Here is an 18,503-nt window from a genome sequence, read left to right as displayed (position 1 = left end):
ATTATTTTAATTTTATATTTTGTGATGCATGAAAAACTCTTTTTCATGTAGAATTTTAAGCAAGGAACAAATGTAAATGCTTGATTTTGTTTTTTAACTTATTGTTTCTTTAAAAATTATTTTATAATATTTATAAGGTTATAAAAAATTAAAAAAAAAAACAAAAAACAAATATATGATATAATTAAAAGATTTTTCACTTAATCTTGTATCAAGATACAAACGTGAATGTTACTCCTTTAATGATCTCGTAATGAGTTCAAGTAATTGTTATCTATTATGTCCAATAAAACTCTTTTCAGTAATCATTATCTATTATGTAAAAAAATTTTTTTTTTGTAAAATTACTCATTATTTATATTAAAATTTACTCTTGACAGCTCATTTGAGCTGAATAGGTTTTCTTGGTCAAAATAAATACATTTTCACTCTTTTAACTCTTTCTTTAAATACTCTCTCAAATTCTCTTATACACTAAACCTGCCACAACATTTTGGACTTCAAAAATTATTCCAATCTTCCTCTTCGCTGCCTTCAACACATCATTTTACTTATTTACATCACTTCCTCTCTCCTTATCCAAGAACCCCTCTACAAAGTTCACCGAATCAGAATTTTGCTTAAGCCAATTCGAGCATGAAATATTATAAATTAACTCACTCATCTATAGAATATACAGGGTATAAAACTAGAAATGTATAAGCAAGACCAGACTACAGAAGACGCTCGCCCTTCATTTATTAGTCTAATTAATGAAATCCAAATTTTGGAAAAGCGAAAAAAAGAAAGAAAGAAAGAGAAAAAAAAAAAAAAAAAACTACTTCCAACTGAAGTAATAATCAAAAGTAGACATTTCATAATGGTAACAAGTCATTTGCATCTCCACCAACTCAAGCAAAACATTCTATCACAACCAAAGCCGCAACTCAACATTACCAAGGAAAACACAAAATCAGCCAGCCCTCCCTAATTTTTACTCCATCGTTTGGCTTTGCCTACTCAAGAGTCTCAGTTTCAGGGTTCAATCACGAACAGAGGCTGTAAAGATGATAAACAAGACTATCAGGGCAACAAAGCGAGGATATATACATATATATATATATTGTGAAATCAGGGTTGTGCCAAGAATAATCACCATGTCAACGCTAACTGACTTGCCATCTTCTACAAGGATCTCAACGATGGTTCCAGATTGATCAGCCTAAAGAAATTACAATTACAATTTTGCAGTTACAGTCAGTCACATAACAGACAGTTCGAAAATTTCATAAACTGTGGATGCAACAAAACAGTCTTAGTTAAGGGCTGCATTACATATTACAGTCTGCTAGTGCTGTAATCAGAGGCTATAATCACTGGGTGCCCAAGCAAATCGAGTGCAGCTTTCAGGTTCGTTATTGAGAGTGCTCACTAGAAAATACTAATCAGAACCCTATGCCTTTCACTGGCTTAATCTCAAACATATAACCCATAAACCAACTAATTTAAGCCAATAGCTACTCATATATTTCCTAATGACTGAGACCAAAAGATAACAAGAAACAGTTTGCAATGAACCTCATTTAAGCACTGCCATCCACTATTAAAACTGCAACATGTTCATTAATAAAGTTTGGAACATTTTTTAGCTTTGAGAGGATAATAGATATCAGATCTCGTTAAGGTTAGAGTGTAATCAAGGAAGCATAACTGGCAATCTAAATGAAACCTGCAGCACAGTATCATACCATGATCACCAGAATTGCAGGGTTTAAGTTTCAGTCAAGCTTGCCTCAAGTTTCAGTTAGAACTTTGTGCCTTAAGCATTCGAAAAACCTAACCAGATCCTAAAAACAAACTTCTTGATGTCAATTACATGAATCTTTTCCTTCCATTCTGCCTATTTTAAAGCATACTCTTGTCCGACACTTAACATAATCTTTTTCACTCTTTTTTGCAACTTCTATTAAAAATCATTTTTCATCCAATTGCATCTATATTGATGCTGCATATGACCAAATTCACTAAGCATCCTTTTTTCCCAGTTTATCTAAAGATTATGTCAACTTTAATTTTAAAAAATAAATAAATGAAGTCATTCTCCTTCAATCTTTTTCTTTCTTTTTGGCATCTTAACATACATCCATTTCAATATTCCCATTTGGATCACACTCTTTTCATACTCATATTCTCCACCTACACAACACTTCATACCATAAAGCATTACTGAGGATACAAAAAAGCTTTTAACATAATTTCAACTTCTGAGGTACTTCCAAATTTCATCACCCATTTAGCGCAAAAAGTCTCTCTTGTTGTTATCATTTATCTACAATTTTGTCTAAAAGTCTCTTTATATACCAAAAAAGATTGCACTCAGGAATTATTGACCATCAATTCCACTCTATATTCATCTCTCAGTTTTTCATCAATCATTCCACATACTCATCTTGGATATTTTTGAATATTTCCAAGGTTACCATTTTCGTGATTATTAAAGCATTCAATATGAAACTAACTAGCCATTTTTGACTGGCCTAGCTTATATGTTTGTATTAAGGTGAAGCCCAAATCCCTTATAATGTGAGATAACTCAACTCAACCAAGCCATAATCCCGGATTAGTAGGGCCTGGCAACATGAAATCTCTTTCTCTACTGTTCAGTTAAGGGCTATATGGCGTACAGTTTTGTATAGACACTCTGAGACCAGATCAAAGCCAGGCTAGGGAAAAACCAAAGTTATAATTGATTAGGCTGGCCACATAGTTAAACGGGGAGGCTACAGACAGGAGGCGTCAGGTATAGCAGCTGCCTCTGACATCATTTTGAAGCAACCAATGTAAAATCATTCACCAAAACATGAAGTTCCAACATAAACATTAGGCCAAGGTGAATCCCATGCCTTCCGAGATGTAGCATAGACAATCTAACAATGACAACTTGAGCCTAAAAGAAAATTTACTGTGTCTTCAACATATCTAAATGGGTTATTTTGAATAGTATTAGGTAGTAAGGTCAATTTTATAATTCATAAATTTATATGTTGATAAATATTTCACAAAGCCAATTCTCTAGGAGGTGAAGGTTGAGAAGACAATTCCATCTTAAAATTTGATAGTTATGAATATAATACAGAGACTTTCTCTCCTAGACAGAGTATTTTTGACAAAATACATAGGCACAGACAAGAACTAGACTGTATTAACTGAGCATCTAAGTTGATATTCTCTTCTCCCTCTCCTTAGTTTCCCATTATCTCTGCATCCAAAGCACTATAAACCTTAGCAGGGCCACAGCCACCGAATTCTTTAGCAACAAAAGCCACAGCCAACATTAATCCAAAGAAAGTACTTAACCAGATTTTTTTTCTATAAAATAATGCATGAATGAGCACTGATTCCATACTCCTAACCCTAACAATACTGCAAGCTGCAGCGGCATTGATTTTTATGAGTGAACAGGACTTTTTTCCAATATCTTACATAAGCTGTCCTAACAGCCTTTATACCAAATATGATTTTAGGACAGTAACCTTAATAAACACATTTATGATCTAATTCCTGTCCACGTTCCAATATGCAAATTAAAAGGCATTTCAAATATCAAAGAGCTTCAGAGTTTATCTCCAACTTTCTTTAGCTCCATGGTTCAGACCTAAACTAATAAACATTATTCCATAATGCAAATTCTATGATGACCAATAACTGAGGAAAAATTAAGAAACAGTAATCTTTGTACGACTACAATCATAATATCTTTTCTAGGCAGAAAGAATAGAGCTTACTTCTATTTCATTCATCAGCTTCATTGCCTCAATAATGCATATGACCTGACCCTTCTGCACTTTGTCCCCAACCTACAGAAAAAGCCTTTCATATAAGTCCACAGAGAATCAACTGCAGAGACATGATATTGACACGGTAGAAATGTCATCAAAATCCAAGCAAATCAACAAGTATAAATGTTACACCTTTACAAATGGCGGTTCACCAGGAGCTGGATTTCTGTAGAATGTGCCTGCCATTGGACATTTAAGAGGTGGAAGCGATGATTTGGCTGACTTAGGAGCAGCCGGAGTTGGGGCAGGAGATACTGGACCAGAAGGTGCAGGGGCAGGGACAGCTGGGTTTGGAGGCATTACTGGTGGTAGAGATGGTGACTGCATCATAACAACTGGAGCTGCAGACGGTGGTTGGGACATGGCCTCCTTTTTCCGGATTGTCAGTTCACAATCAAGTTGTTTCAGTTGCAACTCCACAATATCTCTTGAATCAACTAGCCTACAACAAGACAGTAAAAACTATTGCATTGAGCATACTAAGGGGTAAAGAAAAACAGCACACAATCTATCAAGGAACAGCATACTTGACTAGACTTGAAACTTGATTAAGGAACTCAGAGATTGATTCTTCTGTGGCCAAAGCTGGAGGAGATGCATCACTTGATGGCTTAGCATCCTTAGCTTCCGCTGTTGGAGGCCCTGATTTGTCTGGAGATGTAGCTGAAGCTTTTGATGATCCATCTACGGAAACCTTGAAGGCAACAGATGATCCCAAAAGTGTGTCCAGGAAGGAACAAAAATTTGAAAACAGATCCTCTAACCAAAACCATTTAAAGAAGCTTACCTCATTCAATTGGGCTTTCACCACTATGGAACAGTTCTGACTATGCTGCAAACCCTACAGTATAGAAACCGGCAAAAATTTCAATCCAACATAGAAAACCAGGAGTTGAAAGACACTTAACTGAAAAAAAAAAGTTTCAGCTAGTTTTTTAAACATCTCCAAGTGAATATGTAAATTCTGTCAAAAAGCAAAATCTTTTAGGTCTGTACAAGGAGACAGATGTCAAGTTTCAACTTCTGATAAGCCCATCATTATCAATATTTTATTGCATGTATGACCTCCACAATACATAATAAGACTAGAAAAACCAACTGCTTATTTGCAAATAACTCTGTTGGTTGAGAGTGAGAAAGGAGAGAGAAGATCATCTTGTCAGACTTAATGGAAAACTTCACCACATCTTATTTTGCATGCTAAAAATCTGCCAACCACATTGGTCTACCATAAAGGTTTCCAGCTGCATGTATTACCTGCTCTTTATTTAACTGATCATGGATTTGTATGGCATTGTGATTGTGTTATTGGAAGCATTAAACGCATCCTAAATATGTCATTTAACTTTGCACCATGATGTATGATACTGTCACCATGTCAAAAGAGGTGAACATGTCATTTTATTCTAAATGTTCTAAACTAGTCCTTCAAAGAAAATTATCCTCCTCTCAAGATTTATCATGCTGATTATTCCAATAATATTAGATTGTGCGGTCAAAACTGCAGATTTCCATGTTTGTTTTCTCGTAAGTATGACTTAAATTATAAAAATAAATATATAGATTTATGTTTCATCTAATAATAACTATAATTTCACATAGGAACTGAAATATATAACCATCCCTGGTGTCTCTCTTTGTCTGCACCCTGTATCATTCCACCTCATGTTTATTACCAAAAATATTATTTAAATAATAAAAAAAAACCTATAATTGCACAAAGGAACTGTAATTTATAACCATTCCTGGTGTCCTTTTGTCTCCAGCCTATATCATTCCACCTCATGTTTATTTCTAAAAACATTATTTAAATAGTAATAATAAAAAAAGAGCCACCTTACGCAGAAGACTCCCACATTACCCTTTTGCCATCCCTAACTTTTGGCTTAAATTACTTTTCAAAAAACAAACTTTCGGCTTAAATTTTTTAAAATATGATATTAACATATTAAAAGGATATGTAGTGGTGGAACAGATAACTATTTCACTATGCAGTGATTCAAACCACGTAATATATATGTATACATACAAGGAGCTATTCGAGAATTCTACACTTTATCTTAACAAAGAAAATTAAGTTCTAATTGGACGCCCTTCCCACTTAAAGATGGATAATACACATAAGATTTAAAGGAAAAGTTTCATAAATCAAATGGATGCTTCAAGAAGGTCATTTTTTAAGTTCAACTCTGTAATAATAATGGCAATGGTTATATAAAGAATTACCTTTACTTGTTAAACATGTAAATAATGCTAGGCTATGTTGTTGGTCTCAAGTGTAGGTGTTGCACATAAATGCATGTCTAACAGAGACACGCTTGACATTTCGCAAGTGCTGACTTATTTGGAGGTTTATACCCAAATGCCCATATTCAATCAAAGAATACGATAAATTTCCAGCACAGATAAGTAAAATGATGAATAGATAAGATCACAAGTCCTTCCTCAAGAAAACCACATGGCAAATTACAAAGTTTTTATTCAGATTTCAAACTTTTTTCATCATTACATAATTATATTCTTAATTATGTTTGCCTTTAAGTAAACCCCCATTATTTACTTGGACCGTATGTTATGCAGTCAAGCTACATCTTTGATATTAGTATTACACATGACTCCATCTTAACTCCCACTATTAACTTCTTAAATCAATGAATTTCTACATTTTAAATTTTTAAATTAGTGTTCATGTATCTCATGCTCACAATCTATTAAAACATGTAAATAGTAAACAATTTACTGCACTTTCTTCAATGATTTCAATCTCATGCATCTAGTGTATTTTATATTTTGACAGTGATCCTCATGCACAATAAAGGTTTCAGACGAGTTTTGGACCACAAAAAATCTAGGCAAATACACGTGTGGAGTGTCATTCAGTTAAAGACCAGCTTAAGTATAGTCAACTAAGCTAATAGAATTATGTTGAAAATGAAAATGAATTGACGTAAATTCAATAATAGACTCAACACTTCCTTAATACGTAAAAGGTTAACAATGTCCTTAAATAGAAATCATACATGTAATGCATTCTTCTTACTTATAAATCCTAAAAAGAACAGCAATTTGTAGACTCCTTGTTAAATTCTCGGTATAATATAAGATAAATAAAAGCACAACTTATCTGATGCAATAGATGATAAGATGACTTCTCTAATGAATATGACCAAATGGGTCTTAAATACATGAAAAGAGTTAAAACATTTATTAGATATCAATAATTGATTATCATTTCTATTGCTTTTTAACAACTATCTCTAACAGGAGTACTGAATTTGAGATTGTACTGCTAAATAACAGCCCAATAAATACCAAATTGAAGTCATCCTAAGAACAAGTTGCATGATTTTTTTCTATTGTAGTGCCTAAAGAACATTATACTCTTTATCAGTAATTTCTTTTACTTCATGAAATTCTAAAATAGTTGATCATGCAATGTACCCTTGTAATGGAATTTAGCAATTAACAGATTATGCTGATTTTTGGTCAAACTTCCAAGAATGAAAAACATAAAAAATGCTTTTAAAACTGGTAGTCGCTAAAACTAAAGAAGCAATGAAGCTGCTTTACTAGCTCCTCAAATAAAATACTGCCATGAACATTCTATGATCCTACTAAACCAATAAAGCTCCAATACTATAAAATCTTTTTGCGTACTAAAACTTTGGTTTTAGTCCTTTGAAGTTGACACATAATGCCTTGGTGCTTGAAGTGAAGTGGCATATCTGAGTTTGATTTATAAAATGTAAATGAATCTAAAGCATCAAATCTCAGTTATATATTAGTATATATATGGTCACTTTCCTAGCATGTACATTTCCTTTAACTACCTTACACATAACTAGTTTCCAATTTGTATTTAGTTTCACACAGACTCTTACAAAATGTGTTTGGCTTAAATTAATGTTTACTATAACTGAACTAACATGTCCAAAAAAAAACGAGAAAAGAAACTGACAAGTTTTTTTATTTGACGAAAGATGCATAAGTAAGAGACCACTGAGAAATACTTAGGCTTATGGTTGCAAATATAACATAAACAATGGTGTAGACATTATGCTAAAACAATAACCTTTCACTGCTGCACTTATTCATAAAATTCTTATGTTACACAAAGGTGCACATACGTAGAGATGTCAATGGGTACCCTCTAATTAGATACCATCCATTACCCGACCCAATTAAGTAAGATTAAAGTACCTTATAATTGGTTCAGGTAGTAAACCAACTAACCATCGAGTAGTAGTCTTAGGATACCCACTCCCTAAACCCAGTTATAAATTATGATTTTTAAAATTATATTTTAATTTTATATATTAATTTTGGTTTATGAATTCCTCATGATTAATAATATTTGCTAAAAACTAATTAATTTTTCTAAATAAGATTTTAAACTTTAAATTTTTTTAGGAAATAAATTTTATTTATTTATTTAATTTTCATTAATAATAAACAAAAATATTGATTTTTAAATTTATTTTAATCGGGTATTTAACGGGTAGGGGTATTTAACAGCTTGCTAGAAAATTTAATTAAGCATTTATGTTCAAGTACCTTATCAAATAATCAAGTTCAGGTCAAGGTACCTAAAAACTAATGGGTACCCTACCCATTGACATCTCTACACATTCAACTCATAGCAAACAAAATTACAATTCTAGCACATAGAAACACGACATATCACGAAGCGAGCTGCTTGAAAATTCATGGAAAGAAAGCACCAGCATCAAAACTCATATGTTTTGCACTTTCATGGCCAAATGACAAAAGCACTAGACCATGCCGTGAGGTGGCATGCAATTAGTTGTTGTGGTAGGAACATGGACAAATCAGAAAAAGGAACTAATTTTATTGCTTCCCTCCCCTACTTTTCTGTCTATTCCTAGATCATTGAATAAACTTCTTTTTGATTTATAACACAGAACAATCAAGAGAAACAAAGTAAATAAATATAGCTATTTAATTACAAACTCATAGAAAAATAAGTTTTTCAATATTTTTCCTTTTATTCCTCATTGCCACTTGCTTTCTCTTTTCCAAATATTGCTAGAAAAGAAATTTCATATTTGCTTAAAACAAGATAAAATGCCACACACATTTCAACATTTTTCAATTTCAAAAAAGTTAAGATATCTATTTGTAATTCATCAAAAATATTGCTTACTTGTATATCCAATAATAGCAACCAAAGCCTAAAATATTAGGCCTCTATACATACAAAACAGCATTATCCACATTTCCAAAAGCGAGCAAAATAAAGACAAAGATGAACAATAATCTTCTCTTTTCTATGCTACTAATTTCATCAGAAAAAACACATCGAATCAAGTTTGAAATTGTTCAAACAATAGAGATCAGAAATCTACACTCCACTTCTCTCAAACTTAAACATAGAAAAAAATCTAATCAAAGATTCAGAAAAATTAGATTTACTATCTATTCCAGCTCCCGCATTTGGCATCAACAGATTCTAAGCCGCTAAAATTTTCATGAAAAATTATTAAAATAAGAAAGAGAGGGAATTTAGAGTATTATTGTTACCTTGGAGAAGAGTTTAAAATAAGAAAGAGAGGGAATTTAGAGTATTTTGGTTACCTTGGAGAAGAGTTTAAAATATGAAAGAGAGGGAATTTAGAGTATTTTTGTTACCTTGGAGAAGAGTCCGAAGTTTGGCTTCGGAGAGAAGCGGAAGGAGACCTTCGAGAGCGGAAGGTTAGTAGAATGAGGCAAGGTAGCGGCGGTTTTAGCGACGGAAGAGAAGGAAGCGGAGGCCGTTGTTGAGAGAGAAGACGCCATTTATTTGTTCAAGAGACAGACAGAGAGGAAAAGAAATGTCTCTGTATTCGTAGGAGAGAAAGGAAAAGAAAAGGAAATGAGAAAGAGAACTTATAAGAGAGAGAGAGAGAGAATGAAAGAGTTTGGGGGAATCCGTCGAGAAGAGGGGGGAAGTGCATGTGTTTAGTTATTCCTTGGGGTCGATGAAATCGAAGAGAGAGCGGAGCAGGAAGTCAGGGAGCAGCGGGAGAGATTGGAGCATACGCGCTTTGGGTTGCCCTTGCTGCCGGCACGTGTTGGTTTTCTGGAGTTTTGCTAACGGGACAGGAGTTCGTTGCTCAAGATGCGTTTTCCACTTGACACCTGTACATTTTCTGGATCAGGTTGTTCGTTTTTTTGTCTTCCTTTCTTTCTCTTGCGACTTCATTCTTTTTATAGCATGTTTGGTTAGTCATTCTTCCTTTATTTTCAAAAAATTTTAATTTTTTTATTTAATTAAAAAATAGTCTAAAGAATAATCATTTCATAAGAATGGTTATTCTTCAAAATCTTTCAAAATCAAAAAATAGTTAATACCATCTTCTCTCTCATAATATTAGTTATTTCATGATTGAACAATAAAATCAAAAATTAAAAAAAAACAAAAATACTCTTTATAAATTTAAAAAATTATAATTTTATTTATATAAAATATTATTTTTTTTCTCTCTCCTCTTTCTCTCACTTAATACCAACTTTTAATAAAATATTAATATTAAATTATAAATAAAATATTAATATTTAAATTATCAATTATTAATAAAATAAATTATAAATTATTCCTATTTAAAAACAAAATAAATTAAAAATAAATAAACATAATATCATTTAAATTAGGTAAACAATATTAATAATTAAATCATCAATTATTAATATTTTAAATAAATTACCAATTATTAATATTTAAAAAATAAAATAAAAAATTAATCATAATAATATTTAAATTAAATAAAATATTAATATTTAAATGATCTATTATTAATATTTTAAATAAATAATCAATTATTAATTTTCAAAAATAAAATAAAATAAAATAATTGATCATCATAATATTTAAATTAAATAAAATATTAATATTTTAAAATATAAATAATTAAATTATAAATAAATATTAATATTGAAATTATCAATTATTAATATTTTAAATAAATTATCAATTATTAATATTTTAAAAATAAAATAAAATAAAAATTAATCATAACAATATTTAAATTAAATAAATATTAATATATTAAATTATTAATTATTAATATTTTAATTAAATTCTAGATTATTAATATTTAAAAAATCTAATAAAAATAAAATGTCATATAAATAATAAATGATGTTTTTGTCTTTTTATTTTCTATTCCTTTATTATTTCAAAATTATTGTTACCAACCAAACACTACAATAAATCATAATAATTATTCATGTCCTATTCCCTTTATAATACCAAACTAAGTAATAATTATTCTATTCTATTCCCACATAATAACTATTCTATTCCATTCTTGTTTATTCCGCTAACCAAACGTACCATTAGGGTTTATGTTGAGGGATTGGAAGCTGAAATGCGTGAGATATGAGAAACAAGGTCTGTTAAATTTATTTAATGTATTATTTTATCAAATTCAAAAAAATAATAATAATACATTATTTATAATAGGAAATGTCCTTTTGAATAACATTGTTCTAAAATTATAATTAAAATAACGTTTGATAAATTTAATGTAAAATATAATGAAACATTTCATAATATTTTTGTTTATTCTAAATTACATAAAAGCTCAACTTCTTTTAAGACTCAATCAAATTCAATCGTAAGTTCTAAAATTAAATAGAGAAACCTCTTACTAATTGGAAACAGAATGAAATTTACTTTTACTTTTAAAACAAATGAAATCAAATGGTAAAATAATTAAACTAAATAGTAAGAATGAATGCCAACAACACAAAATTCTTTTCCTTTTTTTTTTTCGGATAAAGTGAATGATATATTTCTACTTATAAAATGGTATAAATTTAAATATGAGCAAATTGACTGCAAAACTATAGTTATAAACAAAAAAAGAATACTGTAGTATAAAAGGGGAAAAACAAAAAGCAAAAGCCCTTACTCCTATCTAGAAGGCTTGTTTCCATTGCTAGTGTGAAGGTCTGAACTTTCCATTTTATTTACATGAATGTGTAGAAATATAACAGTATCTGCCCATTTTGGCTATTGACCAAACAACAGTCTAAACCTAGAAAGATATCAAGTGCACGAAAGCAGCTGTCTTAATCTACTCACCCTTCTGGCCATCTCTTTCTTCTTATTATCTTGCCACTGAATCATTGCCGCAAATGTCAACATTTTACCCTACATGGTGGGGCGCAAGAGAAGATACGAATCATCTGTAAAACAAATCTAATCCTTCCAACTATACATGCATCAATTACCAGCTTTAGTCCCCAGGATAGTGTTTTGTAATTTTTACTCAGGATGCAATGGCAGATTGTGCAACGACACGAGTTCGCCGAGAATGGAGAAGGATCTTTCCAAGCCAACAACCCATTATCGTCAGTGCAATATGTTACTGGGTGCAAAAAAATGCCAACTCCAGCTTCTCATCATGCCATTCTAGTGTTTATCATCCCTGTCCTCACTGCCTTCATCCAGGTAAAATTCCAAACAGGAGACCAGTATCCTTTTCGGACGTATCCTGCAACCAGTTTAGAGTTTATGGCATTCCCCTCTTCAAAGCATGTTCATGCTTTTCATTTACTCATGACATTCCCTTTGGTTCCCTCTCTGTAGCCTCACTGACATCAATATAATGCTCCCTGAAACCATTCAATCAATCCTCTACACATTGTATGTTCAGCTTAGCAATTCAGCAAATATACAAAAGGATTCATCAAAGCATCATGCAAATGGTTTACGGTATACCTCATGCCCAACCATGCCATGCTCTGAGGATGAGTCCACTTTTGCCTCTAACTTTCATAGATGCAACCTTATATGATCATGTGAATGATATCTCGTTTCACGTTAAGCAATCATTTCTCAATCCTGTATGTGTGCTCTGTATCTCATTCTACCTTTCTCAATCTGCATTCGAACAATTGCAAAATGATATCCAGGCTACTTTTACGGTCCTACTCTGTTCTACAAACTGACATGCATTTTTTACTTCTATCATCTGCATTTAGTATTTCATTTTCAGTTCCAAAGATTTTTCTTCAGGGAAAACAAGACGAGGAAAAAAAATTTCCAGAGAAGGAATTTATATCTTCATATTTATTGAATCTCACTGTCAGCAAAATCAAAGGGAGAAGAGGCAGTTCATAAGCCAACATCATTTACCAAGGTAACAACCAATGACATTGTCACAATCGAAGGATAACATTCTCCCTTGCCTAAGTACCATACAGAAAAGGATGGGGCCTGGTCCCAACGCTTCAACACCCCTAGGGGTGAAAATCTTGCAGGGCTAAGGTTCTAATCGCAGCTCCTGCAAAATCCAGGCATTTGTCCACTTAAAAATAATTGCCTAGCACAAAAAAAGTAAAGTAACATCCAAATAGCATAGCAACCCAGAGGGGATCTAAAACATTTAGTAGATAACCTCAGGAAGATTGGCTATAGAAATATATGACCTTAGTTGGTTGACAAAAAAAAGAAGCATTTATAGCATAGGGCAAAATGTTGCAGAAGGCTAAACTAGAGTATCTTGATTTGGAAACTAGTAGTATAAAAATCAACAGGAAGTCATGAGAAAAATCCTAAACTATATAATCTTTGTCAGTCTGTCTGCCCAAAGGAGAAAAGAAAATGTCAGGCAGATATCCTCGACTTTCCCCTCCCCCCTCCTAAAAACAAAATGGGCAACTGCCAAGAAGGTGTTCCAAGTTCTCGTCTTTCAATAAGCATTGGTTTCAACAAGCTCTTTTGCATATATCACCTAAGCCCTTTATGAACCTCTCAATAGACTTCTATCTCTCACTTGTATGGGGTATGCAGATAAAATTTTGCATGCTCTGACAGTCTTCTCCTTTCTTTTGCAGTTCCCCTTGTTAATGCAGAGAAACAAGGACCAGCGCACAATCAAACCCAGTTTGTACCATTATTTCACCTACATATTGAGAAAAATTTTTAATTAATAGCCAATTCTTCAAACAGAAAAGCTTAGTAAGGTGTGCTACTAATTATCTGCATAAGAAAATCAAGTATATGACACAATCTCAACTTCCTCCATTAGTTTATTATAAAGAGAAAGGGGAGAGGGGGGGGGGGGGGGGGGGGGGGAGGGGCGCAATTTAATCAGATACATCATAAAGAAACAACCCACAACAATAAAGTTTTTAAACATAAGTGAATAAAATTCTAATCTCACAAGGAAATACCTCTACTGACTCAGACCGAATTACTCTAGCTGGTCAGTGCTTCAGTTTGTTCTTCTTTGGTTTAGAAGAAATCATTCCATATGCCTTGCGCCTTGACTCTGATATGTTAGATGCTTGACGACGCTTTTTCTTGCCCTGGTTAGATAAATTCAGCATATTGCCATCAGAATCCTCCAATTTTGCTTTCTTATCTTCCTTGCCACCACCAATTCTTGAAGTCGATTGCTCAGCAGCATCTCTTGACCTCTTCTTACCAGCCTTTTGATAATTTTGCTTCTCCTTGAGAAGCTCCCTAATCCTCAATTTCTGCTGGTACCTCTTACTATTGGGTACCTTCCATTCCTTATCCGTATACGGGGCAAGCTTCTTCAAGGACACATACTGATTCAACTCTTTCTCGTCCAATGTCAATAACTCTTTAGGCTTCAACCCATATCTATTCGGTTTAGTCTTGACATATTTAAATCTCGTTTTTAAGTCTCCAATAGTATCCTCATAGTCCAAATTATAAAATTCCTCCCACATTTCCTGTAAAGCTTTCTGAACAATAGACAATTTACGCTTCCTTTTCCGCTTACCTTCCTCAATCTCCTCTTCCTTCCTTTCTTCATCATCTTCTTCATCTTCATTTTTGTGTTCTTTGCCCTCATCATCATCATCATCTTCTTCTTCTTCTTCTTCTTCTTCTTCATTTTTGAGTTCACCCTTCTCCTCTTCTCCCATTTCTTCTTCTCCTTCAGTATCATTACCCCCACCCTTCTGTAACTTGTGTTTATTCCTTTCCCTTGCAGCCAAGAACCCTTCATGAGACTCAAGCACATCCCATCCTTTAGGAAGTCCAAGCAACTCATCCTCTTTATCAAAGTCTGGTTTCTCAATTCCATCACTATCACTATTGAACTCCATATCATCATCATCATAATACTTCTCATCAAATGCAGCCTTCATCATCTTATCATACTCCTCAGGATCAAATTCTTCCTCCAAATCCTTAGCACTAAATGGACACTCCTCATCTCTCTTAATGCCTGCAATCTCCATAACCTTCTTCATTCTCTCCTTAATTTCTTCCTTCTTCAAATTCTTCAGATGCTTCAACTCCTCCTTCCTTTCCATCTCTGCAATCCTCATCCTCTCCTCCTTCCTCTCCCTCTGTACCTTCCTCTTGCTCTCCTTCTTCCTCACTGATCCCTCTACTTTCCTAGAGTACCCTATCACTCTATCCTCTGCATTCTCCTCATGCCTAAAGTTATACTCCAACTCATACCCCTCTTGCCTCTCAATCTCCTCTTCATCCCTCAATGCGTCATCCACAGCCTCATTATCAACCACAAGATCTCCAGCCGTCTTCTCCTTATCTATCCACATCTTATTCTTGAAAAACTCCTTCAAGAACTTCGTATTCTCATCCATTTTCTCATCTTCCCCAAAGTACTCTTCCAACTTCTTTGAAAACTCTCCATCACCCAAATCTTCTTTTTCCCCCTCATCCTTACCCTTTGTTTCCTTTACTCTCAAGAAATCCCCATCATCTTCATTGTCAACTTCTTCTGTTGCATCCAAAAGAGCCTTCTTTATCTCTTCTTGTTCTTCATCATAACTCTTTACCTTCTTTTTCAGGTCATTAACAGCAACATGCTGCTGAAAATCTGGACCTTCTTCCATTAAGTGTTTTGCCACCACATCTTTCAAATACATTGCCTTCTTATCTTTCTTTTCTTTCGGCTCATTTTCTTCTTCTTGTTTGCTGCTTTCATCATCATCAGACTCAAAAAGCTTGACATCTTTTTCCTTCAATCTGGGGTCATGGCTTCTCACCTAGGTTAGAACATTGATATTTCAAAAAGAATTCATTGATAAATTAGCCAAGCTTCAGTTTTCATACCAATGTAGTAAAAGACAACAGTAATCTCAGATTACTTACAAGTCCTCAATTCAAAGCAAGTCAGTCAGCTCTAATTACAGGAATAAAAATTAAATAATATAATTTATGCACATCTTTTATTGTAGATGGAAGTGAAGGAAACTTGGAACTTTGTTTGTTGACATTAATTATGATATTCTTGATATTTGGAACACATTTAGCAATGTAATGGAGTAAACACTACAATGCTTATTAACAAAATAATATATTTTCCACTTACTAAACATAATACAAAGAATTTTCTTTGTCCTGTACATATTAATTATCTTTTAGAAATTAGCACCTTGCTTCACTTGGGGACGTGCTTTTGCACCTTGTGCCTCAGGTGATGTAAGGGTCCTAGCACTTAGAGTTCACCTTGTGCCTTTGACAACACTAGTGAGTTCAATATTTTGTAAATTTCCCCTTCTATTTGGACGGTTGAGGCCCCATATCCATGTCAACTTCAAGCTGTTGAATAGATGCTGATTCTAGATGGAAAAGGAAGAGTTGTAGTTGGAGTAACATAACTCCACCACCCGATGCACACGGGGCAAAAGAGGCACTCAACCGACTCAAATATCGTGCAGGCACATAATAAGTGCTCACTAAGTGAAGTAAGGTGCTAATATTATAAATAATATATTGGATAAAGAAAATTCTATGCATTGTATTTAATAAGTTAAAAATTATGATTTCACTTATATTGTTTAACGTGTTGCAAAGATAAAAATCATCATCAGAGATAGCTCAATGTTTTGTTCACTTCAATCTTCAACAAAAAAATTGTGCATGTACCAGAGCTAATATTAGCCTTTTTTTGACAATTAGAAGAAAAGCTGATAAATAAATTAAAAACTACAGAAACCAAAATGATACTTAGTTCAGGCACGCTTGTTTGTGCAATCAAAGGCACTTCTCCCAAAGGGGTGCAAGGCCTTTTATTTGCAATGCGCCTCATTGCCTAGGCATGTAACTTGAAAACACAGCTGCTGCATCCAATCCCATTTGTGGATCATTCTAGCAGAGTCCATTGCTAACTTAAATTTAACAACCAATTAAGAAGTGGAGAATTGATTAGACTCCTTCCAACTTTACAATTAAATAAGAAGGCAGATATGAAACTTGGCAATTAGATTGAAGAATTCTTCCATTCATTTGTGAAGCAAAGCCTACCAACACACTAACTAGTCCCAGTGCCTGAAAAACTTTGTACATTTATCTCACTGTTCGCTTCTTTCTTCATTAAAAAAAAGAAAAGTCAAAATAAAATCGTAAAAAGCAAACTCATAATCAGTTAAAAATCAAAAAGCGACAATACGACAACAATTAGAGTTTAAAATAACTAAAGAAGGTGTAGTGATAAGAAATTCCTCACCATTATTAAAGCTTTAAAGAAATCCTCATCTTTCTTTCTGAGTGTAGTTTTGTCATCAAAACCTTCATCCTCACCATCAGACGATGAAGAATCTTCATCTGACTCATCATCAGATTCTTCCACATGTCCTCTCTTCTTCAGCTCCTCGTACCTCTGGAGATCCTCCCGTTTCTTGTTGTGCTTGAATCTTCGAGCGTATTCTTTGTTGATTTCGATCTTCGATATGTCATCGTTTTGTGCATCTTCGTTGTCTTTGAATAGTTTCACACCCATTGTTTTTGGCTTTTGTCGTTCTCCCCTCTTTCACTGATTGCAGGGATTAGGTTTTTGCAGTTACTTGTAATAATAAAAACCGTAATCAGGTTTTCAACTACGGGCGGGTCGACCCGTTTAAATTCGGATCTATAGTCCAACGTTGGTTTATTTACATTTTTAATAGCACATGAAACAATACTAACTACTAAATGCACTGTTTAAGTGTTTGCTTAAATTTTGAATTTTTTTTCTTTTGAAGTAATTTAAATTTTATTATAATAATACAACTACCTCTTTAAATTTTATCCATAATTCTACAAAGATTTATTAATACATATTTCGTTAAACAAATAAATCTTAATCAATTGTTAATATTTCGGTTAATTTAATGTTGTATTCCTTTTTAGACAAAAATGGTGTTTAGTTTTCCCTAATCAATGTCTTTAATCTCTATTTTTATTTTCAACTATAAAAATTTATTTACTAAAATAAAACTTATTTTTTTATTCCTTAACTTCAACCATAATTTTTTATTTTTTCTCTATTTGTATTTTTTATTTTTTAATTTATATTTTTAATAAAAATTTAATATATTAATAAAATTTAATAAGTTAAACATTAATATTTTATTTTATAATTTAAACATTATTATAATTAAAATTTTAATTTTTTATCATTTAAAAATTAATTTTTAAACTTTTAATTTTAAATCAATTTTCTTTTTTTTTTTTTTTTCCTTGTCGACTGCTAGAAATGTGACCGACATAATGAAACATCAATTTGATGCACCATGTAGTCGAATTTGACCATCAAGAGGCATCAAATCTGGCACTTCCTATGATTTGATCAGACCGTGGACCCTAGATCCAGCAACTCCTGTATCAAACTTTGCGAAAGAGCACTAAATCGATGCTTTTTTACCATATTTAGCCTTGGAACCATCGTTGTTCGTAGTTGTCGTGCTTAC

At 32.8% G+C, this 18,503-nt stretch overlaps 2 protein-coding genes across 4 annotated transcripts; both read right to left on the bottom strand.

The window, feature by feature from the left end:
- Positions 1-629: 629 nt before the first annotated feature.
- Positions 630-9,843, bottom strand: CAC1 (chloroplastic acetylcoenzyme A carboxylase 1). Of its 3 annotated transcripts, XM_007029190.3 has the most exons (7): positions 9,468-9,836; positions 4,606-4,659; positions 4,346-4,512; positions 3,951-4,260; positions 3,765-3,836; positions 1,136-1,201; positions 630-1,038 (listed from the first exon to the last, which is right to left on the bottom strand). In XM_007029190.3, exons 1-7 carry the CDS (start codon positions 9,612-9,614, stop codon positions 1,015-1,017), a joined length of 840 nt encoding a protein of 279 aa, XP_007029252.1. In that variant the 5' UTR covers positions 9,615-9,836; the 3' UTR covers positions 630-1,014. The 3 variants fall into 3 exon arrangements, with proteins under 3 accessions (XP_007029252.1, XP_088662930.1, XP_007029253.1); XM_088806804.1 differs by having other exon boundaries at positions 4,346-4,659; positions 9,468-9,843; XM_007029191.3 differs by lacking the exons at positions 630-1,038; positions 1,136-1,201 and adding an exon at positions 2,091-3,238 and having other exon boundaries at positions 9,468-9,841.
- A 3,021-nt stretch (positions 9,844-12,864) lies between these two features.
- Positions 12,865-17,610, bottom strand: LOC18599282 (KRR1 family protein). Its single transcript, XM_018121518.2, has 3 exons — positions 17,282-17,610; positions 14,001-15,818; positions 12,865-13,729 (listed from the first exon to the last, which is right to left on the bottom strand). The coding sequence occupies exons 1-2, from the start codon at positions 17,552-17,554 to the stop codon at positions 14,034-14,036; spliced, it is 2,058 nt and encodes a 685-aa protein (XP_017977007.2). The 5' UTR covers positions 17,555-17,610; the 3' UTR covers positions 12,865-13,729; positions 14,001-14,033.
- Positions 17,611-18,503: the final 893 nt, after the last annotated feature.

Source organism: Theobroma cacao, chromosome 5 (genome assembly GCF_053813885.1).
Source record: "Theobroma cacao isolate CCN51 chromosome 5, ASM5381388v1, whole genome shotgun sequence".
Classification (NCBI taxonomy): Eukaryota; Viridiplantae; Streptophyta; class Magnoliopsida; order Malvales; family Malvaceae; genus Theobroma; species Theobroma cacao.
The sequence above is the reverse complement of the archived record's forward strand: the minus strand, read 5'-3'. Positions and strand labels throughout refer to the sequence as shown.

Bases quoted from the DNA above. Each gene is read 5' to 3' on its own strand.
- CAC1 (XM_088806804.1), bottom strand. From the start codon at position 9,614: ATGGCGTCTTCTCTCTCAACAACGGCCTCCGCTTCCTTCTCTTCCGTC. The intron at 1,202-3,764 runs GTAAGCTCTATT...TAATTTCTTTAG, and splicing joins AGCTGATGAATGAAATAGAA to GCTGATCAATCTGGAACCAT. The intron at 1,039-1,135 runs GTGATTATTCTT...TCATCTTTACAG, and splicing joins AGTCAGTTAGCGTTGACATG to CCTCTGTTCGTGATTGAACC.
- LOC18599282 (XM_018121518.2), bottom strand. From the start codon at position 17,554: ATGGGTGTGAAACTATTCAAAGACAACGAAGATGCACAAAACGATGAC. The intron at 15,819-17,281 runs GTGAGGAATTTC...GTTCTAACCTAG, and splicing joins TCTTTAAAGCTTTAATAATG to GTGAGAAGCCATGACCCCAG.